Source organism: Lepidothrix coronata, unplaced genomic scaffold, assembly GCF_001604755.1.
Source record: "Lepidothrix coronata isolate B3197 unplaced genomic scaffold, Lepidothrix_coronata-1.0 Scaffold176, whole genome shotgun sequence".
NCBI lineage: Eukaryota > Metazoa > Chordata > Aves > Passeriformes > Pipridae > Lepidothrix > Lepidothrix coronata.
The window spans coordinates 1,055,276-1,076,957 of NW_016690356.1; the positions used below are offsets into that span (position 1 = coordinate 1,055,276).

The following is a 21,682-nucleotide window of genomic DNA, read 5'->3' on the forward strand; positions in this document are numbered from 1 at the left end:
GCCTTTAGTCTGAAAGATGAGTTTTATCACATATAAAATCTTTTGGTAACTCAATACATGTTCACAATCAGATAAAAATAATTCTTATTTAAAATAGACATTTAGCTTCGTATTAAAAGGACTCTTGAATATTTAAATAAACCGCTTTGTACAACATCCCCCAAGCACTCGTGAGCAGGAGCAGCTGCTGCTGGGTCACAGCTCAGGTCTCACGTCCATTGACACGTCCAGCAGTGCCAGCTCCCGGATCTCCTCCAGCAGCTGGTACAGGCTGGGCCCCTTGGTCTGGCAGAATTCCCGGTATTCCTCCTCCAGCACTTCCCCCCTGCCTTTCTCCTGGGCACGCTGGGCTTCCTCTGCCCCCTGACTGACCGCCTTCACCACGTCCGACCTCGCCAGCTGGGCACTGCTCTGGGCAGCCTCGCTGGCTGCGCTGGGGTGAGGGGCATTCCGGAGGATTTCCAGCCTGATGGTGTCAGCGTGGCAGCGGGAACTCTGCACCAGGATTCCCACCTGCAAAGCAATTATTTTATTAAATTCTGATAGTGCCACTTCCCTTTCCTGCCCCCAGCTGAAAGACTCACTGTGATGTGATCGAACAGGCTCAGTGTCACCGAGTCCCCGGTGCTTGGAGTGGAGGTGATTTTGCCCTGGGAGCGATGGAGTGATCCGGGCTTCCACTCACAGCTCCCGGCCCCTCCGCACGAGATGACCAAGCCCTCCTTGTTCCTCATGTATGCAGCACCTTTGATTCCATACCTGCACAACAGGGAGCACACAGAACCTGTTCTGTTTTCGCCCTCATCAGTTCTCTTAGTTCTGAAAGAACTGGCTGGGGTTATAGAAGAGCAACACGAAGGGCAGGCACGGCAGCCTGGGAATCCTGCAGGAACTCTGAGGGTGCTGCCAAAGAAACCCAGGGAGTACAGGAAAACAGCGCTGAGACAGTGACTGAAGTGTTTTGAGGGCAGTGAAGCAAAAGTGAAATAGTGATCCATTATCTGAGGGTTGGGTGGAGCCTGGAATGGCTCAGGGAGGGGAGAAGAGCAGCTTTACAGGTTTTTCCAGACAGCACAGTGAGGACACAGTTCTCCATTAAAAATAAAGTTACTTGAAACCAGCAGCATGTTTGCCCTGGGTTCTCTCTAAGGAAGCTTTTCCTGGCTGGGGAGGTTCTGGCTCTTCAGCCATGCAGCCAACCCTCTGGAATGCACAACACATCTAAGAAACTTTAAAATACAGACTTAAAAGCTCAGAAATTAAAGTGTAATGTTAGTTTCATGTAAAGAGGTGCTTCCTGCTGGCATAAATCAGGGGCTGAGCTGGTGTGGAAACACTCCTGGTCCCAAGGACCAGAGCTCCTCTGGTAGCACGTGGGTCTCGTTGTTCAGCTCCCCCCAAGCCCCACGGGACTGACCTGGGCACGAAGACGAGGACGCCGTTGGTGCGGATGGAGTAAATGACCCCGTCGGCCACACAGCGCTCGTCTGTCTCAGGGCTCCTGTCCCTGAAGTACATGCACTGGAACAGCTCCGTGGACTGCTTCTGAGCTCGCTGGGCTGCCTGGGAACACCCCCCACAGAAAGAGAAGACAAAAAACCTACATAAATATTTCAACAAGCGTGTCTGGCTTTGATTTCCACAGCTGCTTTTTCCCATTCCTTACTCCCCTGCCCGTCCCCTAGAAAAATTCCATCTAAGAGGAAATCCTACATGTGGTACAGTGAAGTATGAAGTCACTGTTACTACCACTCTCAGAAGAAAACTGATATTTAAAAAAGCCCCAAAGCATTCCAAATAAAACCAAAGGGATCCTGTGTCCTCACAGTGCCCCAAAGCCACAGTCAGCACCAGGATCCCATTCCCTAGGGCGGCACAGACATGGAGACTCCCCAGGGACCACCTTACCCTGTTCCTGTTATTGATGTGCCTGCACAGCTCCTCCAGATCCTTGTTGCTGATGACATGGTCCTTGCCATCCCCTGCAGTTCCCCTGGGAGTCGCTGCCATCAGGAGCCTGTGGACGACGATGTCCGCGTACCTCCTGATGGGGGAGGTGAAGTGGGTGTACTTCTCCAGGGCCAGTCCTGCCAGGGAAAAGGGAGCAGAGATGAGCAATCCCAGCCATCCTCTGGCTCCCCACAGCCCAGAAACAACGGGAACAGCATAAAAACAACCAGATACCGTAATGGTGAAACTCCTCCTCGGGACAGGAGCCAGTGGAGAAGTAGAGGGCGTTGGACATGGCGTGGGTGGCCATGGAGCGCAGCAGCTTGTTCACAAGGGGGTCTGAGGGGTCGTTGGCTTTGTCCAGAGACTCGGCCAGTGCTTTGTTAGACCTGGAAAAATCTGTGAGTGCTGAAGGAAATGACACTGTCCCTGGTCATCAGGGCTTAGAGTCAACAGCAGCATATAAAAACACCGAGACATGAACAGTTATTAATACAGAAATGGAAAGCAGGATGATATTGAAACTTTCACCTCACTTTAACAACAGCTCTGCTCAAGGAAAATGTTTAGGAGAAAAAGAGTTTTAACCAACAGGCCTGTCTGCTGCGACCTGGAGAACCAGGGACTGGAGCAAAACCCCCTCCTGTGCACCACAAAAGAGTGAGCTGGTCCAAAACCTTTCTGTCCAGCACAAATGGGACAAGGTGACACCCAAGTCACAGAGGCTCTACTGATGCCCTTCACTCTCTGTGGTGTCCAGATGTGATTCACCCCACATGATGGATGAAGCTCATGGCCTTTTCATTATCTTGACCAAGTAATTTTAATTATTCTGAGTCATTTAAAATGACTGCATTGCACAGAGTTCACCTGATTTAACCCAGTACTCCCTTACACAGGACATGGTGCACACAAGGCTCTTGCAGTGCTGAAGTGACTGCACTGCACAGTGACTGAATAAATCCTATTTTGGATATGTCTGCAATGATTCAGGCACTGCCATTTGCAGCAGAGCAGTTTCTCCTGGTCAGAACATCATCAGAAAGGTTATTAAAAATCTTTTTAGGAATTGCTCTGCAGTGTCTGTGAACACTGATACTCAGAGCTGGAACAGTTTGTGATGATAACATGGCCAAATAGTTAATTGCTTAACTCAGCTTAAAGAACTTAATGAATCAAAGCTACCGTGTGTCTATGGAGAAGCCTTTGGCACTGGCACATTCCCGGAGCTCCGTGAAGAATTCCTGCCGGGGGGGAGGGTGTTGACGCAGCAAAGCTTGGTGGGGGAAATCTTCCCAAATCCTTTTTGCCACCCAGTGGTTGGCCAGGATCATACACTCTGCCACAGTCTCGTGCACCTCCAGCGGCTGCCGGGGGATGAGGTCGTGGATGTTCCGTTTCTCATCCAGCTGCACTCGGATCTCGATCCCTTCCAGCTCCAGCGCCCCGCTCCTGTCCCGCCTGGCTCTCACGTGCCGAGCTATATCCGTGAGTTTGGATATCGCCCACACCAGCTCAGACAACTTCTTCTGCCTCGTCCCTTCATCCAAGTGCTTCAGTTCTGGGATGTCCCCCGGGACACTGGGATCTCCATCCAGCAATCCCTGGGCTGCCTCGTACTCCAGCTTGTAGGAGGAGCGGATGATGGTCCGGGTGTACTGCACCCGCAGCACTTCGTAGGATTCCTTCTCCAGCTCCCACAGGACACTCACAGCGTACCTTGAACACAACACCACGGCTCTGCAAGGCTCTGCTTCACTTCAACTCTCATTTCAACCACAGGCAACTATTAGAAATGTCCAAATTTAATTCTGTGCTGTTGGTTTACTGGAAGCACCTTCATGAAGCCAGTGCTCAGCAACACCACTAATTAATGCACTTGCCTTTCAGTCTCGTAGATCACAATCATTAATAAATCACAAGTATTAATAAAAAAGGACCAGCTCCATCAGCAGTGTTTTCAACCCAGCTGCCAAGGCAGAGAACCCCTAAGATATAAGGTCACATCTATTTTAAAGCAGTTGCACTGCAATAATTATTTTTATTCATTTTTATTTTATTAATCAGACACATCCACAATGAATATCTCTGCATATCCTCATGCCAGCCACCAACTGACCCTGGAAATTGAAATAAAATGGGATAATGGCCTGTTTGAGGAACAGGACAATAGTGAAAAATGTGACCATTCACATGGATGCACTTCTTGGCAGCAACACTGAGTAACACTCCATAAAACTGGTCATGGAATTCGAGTTGGACATTCAACATCTAGTGTTAAGTCACACAGAAAAAAAGTTTACATGACAAATCCTTCCCGGTGCTCTCTGGAAACAGGGATAACACAGGTAGGAAACCTTGCTTTTGCTTCACAAGTCTTCTGTCAGCAGTTACTTTCATCCAAGAAAATAGTCGATAACGATGTAAGATAAATATTACAAGAGCTCTCTAGTGGGGAAATGTGTCAACAACAAATGATTTCAGGAATGCATTTTTCATGTTTAAAATAAAAATGCAACCTCAATCTTCTCTGTGATTTCATGTTATGGTTTGAACCTTGGATTACATCTGTGTTCAGCTGGATTTTGCTCAAACAAAATGCTTCAGCACACACAGAGTAAAGTATTCCAAAGGATAATATACTTTCAACTGCCTCTGGTAGAACTGAGAGGTATTTTTTAATGTACGCCGTTCTGGCACTTGAGGATTTAGTAACAGTGCAAAAACATCCAACCACAGAGAATGGTAATAATAATTAAATAATAACTGAATTACTGGTGAAAATCTCCTTCCTCAGCAGGATTCCAAAGCCTTACCTGTCGACCCCGCTGAGGAGGGAGCAGAGGTCAGCGCTGAGCACAGAGGGCAGCATGTCATAGCGCCGGTCAGCCAGGTAACACGTGGTGGCCCTGGGGAACAAAACACAGTCACTGCCCTTGGCCCCAGGATTCCTGGGTGTGCAGCTTCCAGCAGTGTGGGGTGTGACATTGCTGCAGCTCGACAGGACACACAGCCTGGTTTTAAGAAGTTATTCCTACAGAGCACACACAGGTGCAAGGCCAAAGTCAAGTGGTTTCAGTAAGTGTTTGTACGGTACAACCCTGAGTTTGCCTGCCCTGGTGTTTCAACTCCATTAAGGCCAGAACTGGGGCTGGACAAAATATGCTCAGTGAAGAAGAGGTGATTTAATGGCTCCATCAAACATCTCTGCTGCCTACATGGTTTACACTTCTTTGCATCTATAAAAATACAGTCATGAAGTGATTCAGCAGTTTAAATTCAAAACAGTTCAAAAAAGAGAATGAAATATGGGCACATTAAAACACCAGACTGAGTGTTAAAACATAAGCCTGACAAATACCTCTGGCATTAAATTCATGTAAGACTTAATTCCATTTTGTGGGTGTTCTGTGCTCTGTGTGGAGATTCATCCCCCTTGGAATGCAAACAAGTGGATTGCAAAAACACTTCATGTCACAAATGTTAAAGCAGAATATAGAACAGAGTAGTGGTTAGGGAAAGATAGACCATAGCTTTGTGGAAAATTTATGCCAATAAAAGCAGAATGCCATTAGTTATGTATTAGCTTCAATCAGTTGCTTCCATGCTACAGAAGAAAGAGTATTTATTTCCTTCTTTCCTTCCCAAGTTTCCCTGGGGCAGCGTCACCAACTCCCGAGCTCCGCCCGTTTCCTGACTCGTAGGGAATCCTTTACCTGGCTCTGGCCTCCACATCTGTGTAGGAGTTTGGCGGCACGAAGTGGGTCACGTCGGCGATGTGCACGCCCAGCTCCAGGCGGCCGCCGGGCAGGGCCCGCACGGACAGTGCGTCGTCCACGTCCTCGCAGCCCTTGGGGTCGATGCTGAAGATCAGGTGGGTCTCTCGCAGGTCAAGGCGCTTCTTTACCTCCCCTGGGTTCACCTTCCACGGGTTCTTCGAAGAACTCGCGGGCATTTCACTCATCTGCACACAAAAACGTCGTTGGTGAACACAGATTTACCTGTTTTCTACCAAAAAAAAAGCCAGCAAATCAGATTTAACTGGGTTTTCAAGTTCTTCTTGCCTTGCGTTTTCCGAGTCAGTCCATTCCATTCACTTTATGGAAAATATGAAACAGAACTGAAAAGAATTCTATGTGTAACAGTAACAATTGACATTACTGTGGCACTGCAGGATCACAGTGACAACTGATATCACTGTGACACTGCAGCTCTGGCAAACATCACCACTGCATACTGGTTTTTTACATTCTTTTTCTTTCAGTTAATTGTAGGCAAAATCAAAATAGTTCTTTATGGAACCTGGGTTGAAGACAAAAGGATTTAAGACAAAGATTTCAGTAGGACCAGGCCTTTAGGACCAGTACCATATCTTATAAGTTTATCTCAAATTAAGAGTTTGTAATCTTCTCCTCATAAAGAAGAGATTATCTTAAAATCACTCTTGGCTTGAAAATCTGTATTATTTATAGAACCACTGATCCAAAAGATTCCAGAAAAATAAACTATCACTAGTTTTCAGCTTTCAAACACCTGTTGGCAATGAAGACATTCAGCTGTAAGAGGGTCCCTCTCTTTGAGAAACAAGAAATGAACAGAAAAGAATGTGTTTGATCCCACAGACACACCTGGATTTCTGAGAAAGGGGCAGCACAGATGCTGTTCTCCACCAGAATAGCTGCAATTTCCCCCTCAAGATCTCCAATTCTTCCCAGGACTCTCACAAAGTGCCCGTTTGGATACAGGGAAGTTGACTCCCAGGAATCGATTCGCACGACAACCCTGTAATCCTGCAGGGAGACACCAGTGTGAGAGCAGGCCATGGACAGCAACCCTGCAACAGGGCTCACAGAGCTTCCAAAGGCACTGGAAACTCCAAGAACTTCATGGAAAGGAAAAAGAAACCCTCAGTGACAAAGATACAAATATTGAGAATTACATTTCTGTCCCAACCAAAGGCCCGCCTGGGTCATTATAGGGAGAATCTCTACCTTGAAGTGTTTGGAAAAAGCAGGCCCAAGATGTACATAAATATTGTTACACCAGGAAAGACACAGCTGGAATTTAGTTCTTGGCTGTGAAGAAGTACTTAATGTCACAAGTAAATCAGAGAATCCTGGAATGGGTTGGGTTGGAAGGGACCTTAAAGGTCACCTCGTTCCAAGCCCCTGCCATGGACACCTTCACTAGCCCAGGTTGCTCCAACCTGGCCTTGGACACTTGCAGGGATGGGGAGTCCACAGCCCACCAAAAAAAGCAGCTAGGAATGAACAAACCCATGATCCTTCTATCCACAGCCATGGCAGGCTAATCATCTTAATTCTTTGTTAATTGGGTGAAAAGCTCTCCTTACTACTTTCATCAAAGTTAGGTATAGTCGTGGAGCCAATAAAGCCACAAGGGCTGTTACAACTCATACCTTTAATATGATCTTTAATTTATCTGAAAAAAACCCAAACAAGTAGTATATAAGTCCACCTGTCCTGTGGCCCAAATTCAGAACTCGAACAAGCTTTATTACCTGAAGCTGGAGCAGTTTTGACAGGGATTGAACACATTCCTTCAAGGCAGAAATTGAACCACTCTGACTTCACTTTCATAGTTTTACCCATGTTTTTGCCAAGAGAAACACCATTAGAGCATAAAAGGCCCACACAATTTTGGAGGAACACAGACTAGAGAAGCACCTCTGTCCCATTACCTGTAATGCTTCAGCTTGCTGGGTACTGATCCGGATTTTGGGAATTCGGTAATCCCAGGGTGTCACAAGGACTTTCTGAGCATTCCTGCCCTGGGACTGACTCTCTTCTTTAGAGGGAAAAGTGACCACATAGTCCCTCCAGTTCTTCTGAGTGATTCCAACAACTTTACCTGTAAATAAGGAAGGTTGGGCATCCAAGAGTTAAACAGGAACATAAAGGAAATATGTGGGAGGTACAGAAGATTCCCTGCTTTGTCACATAATATGAACTAATGTGTCCCCAAATGTGTGCCACAATTGCCAACAGCATATGCTGTGCAGACAATACCAGTGTGTTACAAATTATTGTTGGCACAGCCAGATTTTAACCAGCCTTTATTTATGTGGAGACTATCTCATTGTATAGATTTCAACTGATCCAGTCCATAAATTATTCAGAGATTCCCACTGCTGCTGGAATGTGGCCAATTCTAGCAAAAAATATGGAGAATTTTTAATAGGATACAGCAAAACCAAACATCTTTTCCTTGCAGAAAGAGAATTAACCTCTTAAAACTTTTAACTCTGACCTCAACAAACTTGTAGCTGCAAAGCAATAATTTCAAGTAAGACTCCAAGCTCCCATGGCACACAGGCAGGTCATACTGGGATACTTTTTCACCTAAACACTGGGTTGTTTCATTATTCATCAGCAAGGCATTAAAAGGATGCTGTGTCCTTACCTGTGGGCATGGGGTCACCCGTGGTGTCTGCAGGGGCTTTATCTTCTGTCTCATTTTCACAGAGGGCAGCAGTCCTTCCCTTCCACTCCTGCACAGGGAGCAGCTCCACAACCACCACATCCCCATGGATTGCACGATTCCGAGCCTTGGTCCCATAAATAAGGATGTCACTTTGAAGCTCTGTATTTAAAATAAAAAGAAGTAGAGCTACAATCCTCCAAAAAATTTCAAATCAGCATTCTGCTGAAATAACAGAAAATGACATTTGCAGTACAATTTCTTCCAAAAAAGGACTACTGGCAAGTAATTAATATTGCAAGAAAATTAAAACCTTTTCCACTATTTTTTTTTTAAGGAGATATTAAGCAATTCTGTAAGTGAACTCTTGGTGAAAAAGCAGCAGAGACTGGGATGAGCTCATTGTTCTTAGGCAGCAGCTTTAAAAACACACAACACTGTCAAATTGTGGAAGCCACTGCCACAGGATTCTGGGCAGGGTTCAGAACAAAACAAGCTTTTAAAAAATAATTAGTGTATTGAACAGTGGTTTGACTGCAGGGTCTGTCACAGGAACCTTTCAGAGTTGTTACTGAGAGCTGGGACAGTGAATCTGTAAGGAAAATGGGCTGTGCCTTCAACAGTGTTTATCAGTAACAGTAAGACAATACTGGATCAGTTTGATCCAAAGGGTATTTTTCCTGTTATTTATTGCAGTCAAATGAGTGGTCACCTGAAGTCAGAGCAAAGCACAGGGATAACAATTGGCATTAGTATTTAACTTTAGGGGGGTCTAGAGAAACCCCTGAGTAGGACAAGAACATGGCCAAAGGTGCTAAGAAAGGAAGGACATAAAGACTCTTGTGTTTGCTCACAAGGCCTCCTTTCCAGCTCATGAAAACCACCCAAGCAGTGCAGTATCTCAGCTTTCATCTTGTTTAATAACAGCTACATCCACATGGTTCCATGGCTTCCTGGGAAAAGCACAGTGTCAGAAAGGCCCCGAGTAAACGTTCCCAGTGTTTTCCCACCTGTGTCTTTGCTGCCACATCCCTGAAGTCGAACAAAAGCTTCCACTTGTGCTCGGTGCTTGTTGACATTCAGGGTGCCCTGAAAGAAAACAACAAACCCATCAAGAGAATGAAAGAGTCACACCTCTAAAGAGCCAACTTTAAAGGACAACATTTTGGGGTTTACAATTATCTTTACATAAACCAGAAGGCTTTTTTTGATACATGGGTTATTCTGAACACAACTGTTCTCCCTGTAAGGGGAGAATGCAGGATGCAGGATTTTAAATACTTCTGGAAAAGAATGGTAAGTTCTTCTAAATGCTCAATTTATCTCTAAGATGGTAAAGGTCATTTCATTCCAACCACAGGCAGGGTAAGATTACTTTTGCTGCCTGCTTTAACATGGAATCTGGTATTATTCCAACAAGAAAGAAAAACCTCAGTCTCTCTGTTCGTCTTTTATTCCTGCCTTGCTGCTGAAATTGCCAAGAAAGGGACAAATTACTGCCTCTACTTCTTTAAATTATTTTTAAGAGAAAGACCCTTGTCCACCAGCAATCCATATTAAGGCCCTGAACAGCTGTAAAACCATACATTAATTTCACTCTGTACAAACGAAGAACTGCTGCCCTTGTGCAGCATTATTTGTATTTAAAAATAAGATCCAGCTGATTCAAATCACACCTGGTTTCTCAGCTTACAGCTACATCACATAACAACCTGAAGAAAAATCCACAGCAAATTTAAAATCCTCAGTAGCCAGTTCTCATTTTAACTTGTCCAAGACAAAAAAAATCCACAAGAAATATTCTGAGAATCCTAATCCCTTCCACAGCAATATTTCTTTCTCTAATCAGTCTTATTCAGGCTGAAGGAACCAAGCACAAGACTGCACTGTTTTGTGTGTGTTCTCTATATAACAGATTACCTGCAGGTACCTTCCAGATTTGATCCCAGCCTCCAATATTTCCAGAGGTAAGTGCTCAGGATATTCTTTTCCGTGGTTCTCTTGGCTTTCGCTCTCCCGTTCACGCCGAGCTTGAGTTATGGAGTCAAAGAGTTCATGGGCAGCCTTTAAGTCAGGCCAGAAGTTATCCAGGTAATTCTGGATGCACAAATATAGACAGACAGGAAGGTATTTAGAGGTCTGTGTTCCTTTAATGATGCATTTGGAAAACCCACAATGGACAAGAAACACCACAGATTTATTCTGGATTCAGGCTAAATCAAGGTAAATTGGTTTGCTCCTGTCTTTACTCAACATCCTTTCCCAGCTAAACACAAACATCCCATCCCCACATCCCACTGAATAAAACAGCTTCAGATCAACAGCAAAATGAAAAATTATTTTCTCAGGCATCCCTGTATCCTCAGCAGTGTGGGCTGAAGTGAACTGGCAGGGCTGCTGATGGATATTTAGGGTACAGCTGTTCATGGACTGTTGGCACTGAGGGAACTGATCACTGCTCATCAACACCAAATTCTTTAAAAACAAAGAAAACACTGAAAAGGGCTCCTAAGAAAGATGACCTCTATTTTCAGAGCTGCTGTTTTTCTCTTCAGTTCTCTGGTTTGCTCCCTGCCGTCATTTTTTCTGACATTCCCTTAAGTGACATCTTTGCTTTCTTTGAGAAATGAAGACATGAGTTACCATCACAGTTTCCTCCAGTGTAAACTCTGGGATGATTTGCAATATACTTTGATGTACTTGATGCAACATAAAGGAAACCTTTTATTTTCCTGGCATGTTACCTTGAAGGAAATCACAAACACTCCCTCTGTTTCGTTCCCAAACTGCCTGATGGCATCTTCATCTTCTGTTACCATAACAACTGGCATCTGCCCCAAGCAGTGGTTGTAATACCAGGCTGCTGCATTGTAAATATTCCTAGAAAAGCAAAGTTTGAAATAACTTTTCTGGCATAGCTCATTTGCTACTCGCAAGACTTTTGCTGGCTTTGTATAAAGGAGATTTTGGTTTAACGCACAGACTTTTGAGAGATACACCCAAGCTACACAAACCTTTTACCTGCAAAAATGTTTATGTGTTTATAAGCCCCAGGAGAAGAGAGGAAAATAGGATGTTTCCTCCCCAGTTCATCCACTTGTGCCCTGGCTGCAACACAACATATTGTTCCACTGAGTGGAAGTTTGTAAAAAGCAAGGGGAGCTGCCAAGACTCCAGTGCTGGGGTGTAACTTTAAAATGATCCAGCTTTTTTTTAGCATTATTGCATTTAATTCAGTGTATTTTGTCTGTTTTCCTAAGAAAACAATGTTGACACTCTCTTAATCCTTAAAGCACGATCTAGACTTTCAGTGACTGTGAACTGCTCCAAAGCCAAGCAGAGCAAGGGCATGAACTCTCAGTGCCCAATGCTCATTTTCCTAAATACAAAGCCATGATCCTGCCCAGTGTGGCACTACAGAGGTTAAACCAGACCTGGTCTGCCATTTCTCCATGGATTCTCCCTTCTCTCTTGGCAAATAGCAGTGCTGGTGGAATTCATTGGCAAACACTGTACAGTCGTGACGGGGATCCTTCAACAGATTTCGTAACTTGTTGTACTGTCTGGAATACAAAAGACATAAATATACTTTTGTGCTTTCTTTTGATAATGCTGTTCTAACTCCAGGTGAAAATACAGCTGAAGAACTCAAGGCAAATTACTGTCATGCACAAAGAAATGCATTCATCAAATCACACCACTGATGACAAAACCTAAACCACCACCTGCAAGCAAGCTTTCCTAACTTCCATTGGGAATGCTTCTGATCCTAAACATATGATTTTAAACACTCTGATTTAATTTTCAACATGTTTAAGTTTAAACATTCTGATTTTAACATATTTGTTTTCCAATGAGCCCCACAAAACATCCTAAGTGTTCAGAAGCTTATTTTGTCACTTTGGGACAAGGGCTATTCCTGCAAAAGCATTTGTGCTTCAGAAATACAGGAAGGCCTTGGGAGCAAATTTTACTCTACAATGCCATGGAGATACACAGGTTAATGTCTGGTAAGTGCCACAGAATTGTACTAATTGCTCCCCAAAGACAAGTGCTCAGTCCTTAACAGAGCAAACCCAAACCTGTCCATAATCCAGTTGTGGCACATGACACATCATTACTGCAAAGTCTCATTAATTCCTGTCACAAACCATCAGATTAATTAATAATGTTACAGGTTTAATATCGCTCCCATCAAGTGAAAACTATGCCAGGCCTTGTTGCCCATGGATCACAAAGGACCTCAGTTCTTCCCCTTCTTTAAAATTATATTCAGACACTTGGAAGACCTAAAACCAAACGATACGTTTTACAAAGTGACTATTTTTACTTCAATCTAAATAAAAAATAAGGTTTTATGGGAGAAGTACCTGCGTCCTTTTTGATGCTGCACAGCCTGACAGGCCGTTTGCATGAAAATAATTCCTTTCAGCTCCGGAAACTCCAGAATCTCCAGGTACTCCTGCACAACTTTGCAGTCGGGGACAACGTAGTGTGTGACGTCATCCGAGAGCAATTTGCCATCTGAAATATAACCCAGAGTTTAAAGGCTTAAACTGTCACTTCTAACATTGGTTCAGACATAGGGAATTCGAGTTGTGTGTCCTCCAAGATGTACATCTCTCTTCTTCTGCTGAACAAAATTATGGCTACCATGGTACACGTCTGTGGTCAAGTCTCTAAACTTATGACAGAACCCTTTTTGCATCCACTGATGCCAAAATTTAGTGTAAATTCTATCCAAAGGAGTGAAAAAGAGGCAGTTTCATTATGAAAAGCCTGTAACTTAAAGAGTGCAGGTAACAGTCCTTTTTTCTCTGCTTCCACGTGAAAGAGGGACTACACATCTGGCAGAGAAAATCTTTTAATGGAGTTTTCAAGGGGTGTACAATCATGGGCAGTTCTGTTATGCTGCTCCCACAGCTCTCTCTGTTAACAATACCCATTTACAGCAGGCTTTTTTGATATATCTTTATACAAAAGAGCACAGGTAAGGGTACACATGGAGAAAAGCAATGCTACTGCTAAGAGATGTTCTTGAACCCAAACTATTAACCATAATTGCTAATTTTCTCTAAAGAGACTCCTTCCCTTAGGAATAAACCATCAAAATACCACAGCCAGTCTACCACAGATGACACCTTAAAATGCACCTTAAAATTAATGAGTTTAATTGTTTTTTGGTATTTCAAAGATTACCCAATAAACTTTTGGATGGGGGGGATCTCCACTGTATTTTCTCTCGGTATCCATTTAACCCTCATGGTATTTATAAACACTGAATTGCTGAGCTCACCAGAGCACAGGCAAATAATATATAACAAAAGTATACAGACCTTGACAAGTCATGCTATTTTCATGTCTTTTTTAGAAGCTGACCCAGGACAATCTGTCAGTGAACTGTGATCACTGGAAGTGTGGATCCAGTCAGCACAATTTTAATTTGGCTTCATCTCTCACTGAAGGATTATAATGGATGATGGCAGAATGCATACAAGAAAGCTAATATTTATTAATAATTCAGAAGAGCATTAAAAGTGAAATGTCACTGGAAGATTTATGTAATCTGCCTACACTGAGCTATCCTTGCCTAACCTATACATCCAGAACAGAATAACTTCTGAGCAGGCACAGCTCACCCTTACAAGCACCTGCAGGTGTGATTAATTCAGGCAGTCCCTCACAGTGCAGGAAATAAATTTGCTCAGCACACTGTGCAAAGTCAGGAGTGAAAACAAACGTTCCCCTCACCTCTGGGTTACCTTGAATAATTACAAAGGGACACATTCTGACAGTCACCTACAGCACAATTTACACTGAAGTGCAGAAGAGGGGAAGTTTGGCACGGCAGGAGAGGTAAGACTTTTTTTCTGGTATGTGTTTTTAACTTATCCTTAGGGAATTCAAAACCAAATGCAATATATTGGGGAGCAGTAACTATCACTAGGCCTGACATCCTATGTAATATACTGCAATAACATAAGTAATATATCTGCCCTCGATTGCAACAGACACCTCAATCAAAAGTGACAACATCTATGTCGGTGACAGTTCCAAAGAATTAAAATTCTCAACCTCTTCTTTTAGGCAAGCAAATAATTTGGTCTATTGAAACAGGCTGTATGTTAATGTTTAATTGTGCTGTTTAACACCAACAAAAAACCAGACTGAAATATCAACCCAAGCCCAGGTGATGATCTATGATGCACATAAACAGCACCACAGTCTGTAAAAACAACAACAAATGCAGACATCAGAGCCTGGCAGCCTTCCCGTGTCTGAAATGCCCTGATATAACACAGGCAATTACATTTAATTACTGAACAGAAAGAACTGCTGATGCAGAATTACAGTCGCTTCAAGATAATGGCTTGGCCCCATTGTTGTACTTAACAGGTATGTATAGAATTTAATGCATGCTATAAACCACCACCCTGCAGAAATTAATGCCTTTTTTAAGGATCTTTTAAAACACGGGGAGTGTAAAAATTGAACAATCCTTCAGCCCTTTTATCACTGCCTGTAAACTGCTCTCAGTTAAACCCTGTAACAACCAACTCCACGATTCCTTTCTCTCTTAACGCCTCGCTGCTTTCCGAAGGATCTTGCTTTGGAGGGAAACTTTTGCTACAGCCGCGATTTGGGACTGTTTGGTTTTTCCAGGGTGGTTCAGCACCGTCCGAACCTCAGCAGGGGAATCACCCCCGCTCTGGGATCACTCCTGCTCAGGGATCGATCCCTGCTCAGGGATCAACTCCAGCCCTGGGATCAGCTCCTGCCCTGGGATCGACCCCCTCCCTCAGGGATCACCCCTTGCCCAGGGATCACTCCTGTTCAGGGATCACCCCCCGCTCAGGTATCACCCCAGCCCGGGGATCACTCCCACTCAGGGATCACCTCAGCTCTGGGATCACCCCTGCTCTGGGATCGCCCCCTCCCTCAGGGATCACCCCGCTCTGGAATCACCCCACCCCGGGGATCGATCCTGCTCAGGGATTATCCCCGCTCAGGGCTCACCCTTTGTGCCCAGCTCTGCCCCCTCCCCGGCTCCCCCCGCGGTCGCTCCCGGCCGTGCCCGCCCTCACTCCCGGTCCCCCCGCGCAGCCCCGGCCCGCGGCCGCCCCTCACTCACCGCGGGCGCGGCACAGGGCGCTGCGGCACAGCGCGGTCCGGCACGGCACGTCCGCCCGCAGGTAGTGCTCCCGCACCACCCGCACGGCGCGGCCCTGCTGCCCCCGCAGCTGCAGCACCTTCTCCGTGCGGAGCATCGGGACCGGCGGGGAATGGAGGGGGCCGGGGGGGGAAAACAGCGACCGGCGGGGACGGCAGGGGAACAACAAGGACCGACATGGACCGGCGGCCCCGAGGCCGCGACTGCCGGGGCGCCTGCGCGGGGCGGGGCGCGGGGTCACCGCGCGGGGAACGGCCCCGCCGAGGGGCGGGCTGAGGGAACCGGGGAGCTCTGAGGGACTGCGGGGAACGAGCTGAGGGACAGGCGGGACGGGTGAAGACGAGCTGAGGGAACCGGGGAGCTCTGAGGGACTGCGGGGAACGAGCTGAGGGACAGGCGGGACGGGTGAAGACGAGCTGAGGGAACCGGGGAGCTCTGAGGGACTGCGGGGAACGAGCTGAGGGAACTGGAACTTGAGCTGAGGGACAGGGAAGGAACGAGCTGAGGGAACTGGAACTTGAATTGAGGGACAGGGAGGGAAGGAGCTGAGGGAACCGCAAAGGCCGGTCTGGGGCGGACTGAGGGAACCGGGAGAGCTCTGAGGGACAGGGGGGAACGAGCTGAGGGCACCGGGGCGGCTCTGAGGGGTCGGTGCCAGGTGAGGGCTGAGGGGAAGCCCGGCCAATGCAGGTGCTGAGCCCCAGCTCGTGTGGGTGGGCGAGCAGAGAGGACCGATACCCTTCCAGTGAGGGAAAACGGAGAGATTTTGGGGGGACAGTGGAGAAAATGCTGGAAAAGTAGTTGGAGTGTCCACGGGAGGCAAAAGAGAAGAAACGCTTAAACTCTGTTAGGCTGCAGTGGCAGGAGGATGGGGTGGTTGTGGTGAAGATACATGTGGAGTTTTTCTGTTTGCTTTTAGGTTTCTCACTCCAAGGACAGTGATGTGGAGGTATTGGAGGCACTGGAGGGTTGAAAAGGATGCAGGGAAGAACAAGAACAAATCGAGGATCCTTGCTGTGCCTAGGCTCTAGACCTGCTTAAGTGCATATGTGTGACCCTCCATGGTTTTCCTGGCGTCTTCCAGGAGAGATCCCACGTCCATTCCTCAGTCCTGATTTTGTGAGATCACCTGCAGCACTCAGGGAGTTGAGGTGGGGATCAAGGCAAGGGGGTGTGAGAACTGCAACCCAAATGCCAACTAATTTTACAATGGGCACCAATATTGCCCCTCACGTTTACAGCAGGGGGGAAATAAAGGCACTGACAGATTAAATCTAGTCCAAGATGAAACAGAAAAGCAGTGGAAGGTCATGAGTCCAATGCACTGTCTCTGGGTCTGAGTCACTGCTCTGTGAATAAGGCTGCAATGCTGAAAATACGGCATTTTGGGGATGATTATTTTGACTATTAGAAAAGCATTCCTACTTTCCCACCAAGTGCCTCCATCATAACCTCACTTGAACATAAATACATGGTGTGAGCTGTGTAGTGTTTGTCCTTAGGAGGAAAAAAAAAAACTGGGAAAGAGCCAAGGCAGTATGTCACTGTATGTTCCTGTTTATTCCACTTCTTATTTTTCACATGTTTTATAAAATGTGTATCTGCAGTGACTAATGCTTCCAAGTAACCAATTGGTGCCAGTAAATGGAAGCACCATCTGTAAGGAACTGATTTGCAGAAGCCAAGTTCTCAAACATCTGAGGAGGAGGAGGTGTTATAACTTAGTGAGAGACGACCAAAGTGTAGACTTGGGCTTGGTAGTCAGGATGATTTTAGATGTATTATGTAAGTAGGATGTGAGAGGAAAGGGGAAATGGAGACCAAATGATGGAGCTCTTGTTCAGTAGGAACAAAGATGAAGTAACCCGTGGTGAGAGAAAGGGTAAGAAAAACACAACATTTGGGAGAAAAGACATTTAATTGAGTCTGAAATGTAGAGGGTGCTGAGTGCTGACACAGTGAGGAACACAGACCAGTGTGCTTACTCACTGACATTCAGTGACTGCAATAAAGTGAAGGTTAATTAAAGAAAAGTAGCTGAGATCACTGCTCTCATTTGCTCACTGTTTCACAGAGGAAAATGGAAGGCCTTTGGGCCAAGTTCCTGCCTTGCTGGTACTGTCAAGTAGCTACTTATGTGTTTCTGACATCCTACCCAGAACAATTTTAACCTTCTCAGTTTCCACCTTCCTTCCTCTTTTGGAGAGCAAGCTCCTGTGATTGCAAAAGGCAAAGCTGGAGTCACTGAAGCCAAAGAGAACTCTTGGCACTTTATGTAACAACTGAGTTTGCCCCTGTGAGATCAGAGATGAACTTTCGTGCTCATCTGGTAACCAGCTTTATACAGGGCAAGAAGTTTGTGCAGGAACAGCCCAAACTAACAGGATAACAAGGGCAGTTTTAGTAGTTTTAAAAGAAAAGTTTCAAAAGTGTTTGAGTATCAGCATTAGAAGATCTCAAATGTTGAAGCAGGAAGGTGCAGTGCAGTGTGGCTGCAGAATGATGGGACATCCGCTTCTTCACGCTCTCTTTACAAAGAGCTTTGTGAAGAAAAAAACCTCATGGTAGAATAGCAAGAAACGGTACAAATATTATTTTTATAGAGTATTTCTCACCTCATACAGCACTCTTTGGATAACACCAGAGAGGGCTAGAGCAGCTTTTATTTTAAATGAGCAAGAGAAGCCTTTAAAGTTCAGTTGTGCTTCCTAGAATGGGAAGTTTGAGCCTCTCAGGAGCAATCCCTGCTTGGAAAACCATGTCAGGAGGTGCAGTTCAGAATTTCAGTGTGTTTCCTTTGGATAGAAGTTGCTCCATGTTTTGGCAAAGAACCTTGAGGTCATTGGAGAATCCCAGAGTTTGGCTCATGTTTGCCAAGCCTGATGCCCAACTCCTCTGGCAAATGCCACGAACAAGAGGCAGAGTGTTAGTGTGGGATCCACCCAGTCATGGAATCAACAGAAATCACATCTTTGTGGTGTGAAGGAGGCCTTTTGATTTTTTTTTTCCCTTCCAAGTATTCCATCACTGAGGGAGAGGATGCAAGATTTGATTATCTTACAGCAGGTTTTTGAAGTAGGTTCTTCCATTCTTAAAGCAGTTGTGGAGCAATTGGCAATTCAGCAGCATCTCCTTCCAACTCACACTAAACTGGATAAATGCTGTCTTTCCTCTTGGAGATCCCTTCTCCTGGATTGCTGGCTCTGTAAAAGTGTTGTAAAAAGAGTGCCCACATCTAAAATGTTCTCAGGATTAATGTGTCGTTCCTTGCACTCATAAAAGAGAAAGATATCAAGTTATTTTAACAATATCTGTTTTCTGTAGCCCTGTGTTCACTGGCATTAATTATGTCACCCCCCTTCAATTATTTTTGTCAGCACCCATATTAATTAGACTTTGCACTTCGATGATGATCTCTTTTATTCCTTAAAATCATTTATATAGCGTTACAGAGTACATGCTAATGTTCTTTTTATTTTAGCGACAAGAAAAGGATTTCGCATTCGCGCGTTGCTGGGCTTTGGAATTTTCTCCCTGGATTTCAGTTCGTTTTTCGCGTTTGCAATACCAGGTACGACCACTGGGAGACGCTATTTAATCGAGTTTGGGTCGAAACGGAACCTTTTGCTTCCCTGCCCGTGTCTAACGGGCTAAAATTCCGCCTTTGAGCTTCCCTGAACAAACTGCTTGGAGTTGCTTCTAACGTAACTCCACAATTTTCTCCACAAAATAAACTAGAAACTGATGCTGTTCTATGACAATAATAAAAACAAGGCTTGCAGAGCTCTTCAAGCATGTCAGGAATATGAAACTCCCCCATGTTTACAATTATTGGAAGCATAAAAGTAATTTATCACAATACCTGGTATTTACTGTGATATGCATTTGATTTTCTTCCCACCACCCTTTTCCTCCGTGGATGCAGCTCAAAACTTTACAGCAATGAAATCAAAGTTGTGTGCTCTTTTGTTTCACTTAATTTTCTGTTACTTTACTTAGTTTATGCCAGGATTTTCACTATATTTAGTGCTGAGAGATCTCAAATATTATTTATAGGAAAAAAAAGCCTTTCTAGTGCCATCATTAGAATGTTAAACCTTATCTTCTCGGGGAGCTTTAGGTTATTTTGAGCTGGTGGATCCCAGAATTCCTGCTTTCATAAAACCTGTTTATATTTGTTCTGCTGGAAGTTATGAAAACAATTTGGATGAAAGGCCAAGGCCACCATATCAATCTTTTTGTCATCCAAATGCCTTTGATTTGGTCAGAGCCTTTACACTGGTGCTCAGAAGTGCCTTGGCCTGCAGGTTCAAAGGACAATGGTTGTTAGAGCTTTTCCAGCCCCTTCCAAATTGGGATTACTCCCTGTGGTATATCCAGCTCAGCTTTGGGGTCAGTGCTGCACAGTGTCACGCTCTGAGCTTTATTTATTTATACACCCCAGTAAATAGAAAACAGAACTGCCAGGGTGCTGTTTTTTAGTCACAGAAACAAGGAGTTTCTGGGAGAAGCTGATTAATTCCCTCCTAAGCTTCTATCACTAGAAACTAAATGGGGTTGACTTGTGGGGACTCTGCTGTTGTGATTTGCTCCACAAATGGGATATAAAAGGTTTTTCCTTGAGAGCTCAGTGATGTATATTGAAGCTAAAGCAAAATATATCTCACTGCATTTCTGGGCTGCACCTGTGCATCTTAGGGCTTTAAATTTTACCAAAAGCCCTTTGAGTAAAGATTTTATGCCTATAAGTGCTCTATCCTCTGGCAAATCATGTTGCCTGGCAGGGCTGAATAAATAACAGGTTACTCTTTTTCTAAAAAAAAAAAAAATATACAAGGGAAAAAAAGGCAAGATTTCAAGATACTTTCTTTTGTCATAATTATTGTCAAGAACTAAGTCAACCAGCAAATAATTCAGGAATATCTAATTGTATATAATAATGATTTACCCTCTGCTGCCCAGTTCTGTTTGTAATGATATTATTTGGGTTTCATTGCTGTGGATGTGAAAACTGACCAGCAGTGAATATTTTTAATTTAGTGGAAAAGTCATAAAATGACATACATGCTGCTAACCACCGTGCAATTGGAGGGTTTCATTTGGCAAATGTTCAAGCTAAAATGTGTTTTTCATGATTATCCCCCTTATTAAAGCTCATTTGCTATTCATGGAAAGTGAGCACAAAAGGGATGTGAACAGTCAAAGAAACCCATTTAAAAATTCAAATGAATATCCAAGGGAAATGGGTTGGAGTGTTTGCCCAGCTCTGCTGGGACTCTCTGCTGCTGAACCTCTTCTCAGTGGGTGCCTTTGTCGTTGTCCTTAAGGCTTCCCTGACAAATCCTGGATGGTTTTGTTACAGCTTCATATTGCAGTCATTATGCAGAATTAGTTCTTGATATGGTGAAAGAGGTTTGTTGGAGTGAGGACGGTGAGAGGGTGTTCAGTTAAAAACTGATTTGTTGTGAGACTGAGTTAAATGGGGTGGGCTCAAAGCAACTCAGGTCTTTGGCCCTTGCTGAGACATTACTTCCAACATTACTTCCAACAGCCTTGCTCATCCCAGCCTCAGGGCTCCAGTTATCCCTCTGTATGTAGGATAAATACCTGGGGATGGGAAGAGGCTGGATCATCATCTGTGTTTATTTTCCACACAGGCTGAGCTCGTGCAAGCTGAGCTGCCCCTTCATTCTTCACTGGCTCCCATGGGAGCAGGGTGTGGATTGAGGGTTCTTTTCCCTCCACTCCTTTCATCCACGAGGTCTAACGGGAGGAAGAGTCAGGTGTCAATAACTGTCCTGTGAGTACCAAGCCACTGATCCAACTGCCAAAGTGCTCCTTGTTACCACCTCACAAAATGGTCCAACATCTCCTCTGGTCACTTTTGGGTCATGGGGAGCAGTGGGATGGGGCAATAACTGTGGCTGAGGTTTCAGATTCCATGGCTGGATGGACACCAGTGTTGTGTTCCCTGTGTCAGCCACACCCTCCATGTGTTGGGTCGTGGAGCAGTTGAGGGCAGGAGGGACTCAGGAGCTTTCCAGACCCTCCTCGTTGAGCAGCTTCACTAGGACCACATCCACCTGGGCTTGGAATATTTTCAAGGATGGAGACTCCACA

General features: G+C 45.0%; 2 protein-coding genes across 13 annotated transcripts in view; one reads left to right on the plus strand and one right to left on the minus strand.

The window, feature by feature from the left end:
- Positions 1-3: 3 nt before the first annotated feature.
- DIS3L (DIS3 like exosome 3'-5' exoribonuclease) lies at positions 4-15,687 on the minus strand. The gene is made up of 17 exons (XM_017830298.1): positions 15,524-15,687; positions 12,762-12,915; positions 11,826-11,954; positions 11,136-11,271; positions 10,312-10,488; positions 9,402-9,480; positions 8,374-8,553; positions 7,652-7,821; positions 6,579-6,740; positions 5,667-5,914; positions 4,767-4,859; positions 3,136-3,669; positions 2,185-2,339; positions 1,909-2,087; positions 1,418-1,563; positions 585-759; positions 4-513 (listed from the first exon to the last, which is right to left on the minus strand). The coding sequence occupies exons 1-17, from the start codon at positions 15,657-15,659 to the stop codon at positions 196-198; spliced, it is 3,171 nt and encodes a 1,056-aa protein (XP_017685787.1). The 5' UTR covers positions 15,660-15,687; the 3' UTR covers positions 4-195.
- Positions 15,688-15,792: 105 nt separating this feature from the next.
- MEGF11 (multiple EGF like domains 11) overlaps positions 15,793-21,682 on the plus strand; it is a 268,428-nt gene continuing 262,538 nt past the window's right edge. For 8 of the 12 annotated variants that reach the window (XR_001877258.1, XR_001877259.1, XR_001877260.1 and 5 more), the window contains exons 1-3: positions 15,809-16,713; positions 19,044-19,133; positions 21,220-21,362. The gene's annotated coding sequence lies outside the window, so the exon portion shown is untranslated. Of the gene's footprint in view, positions 16,714-17,129; positions 17,445-19,043; positions 19,134-21,219; positions 21,363-21,682 lie in introns of those variants that run through there. The other 4 variants (XM_017830247.1, XM_017830245.1, XM_017830246.1 and 1 more) reach the window with 4 other exon arrangements.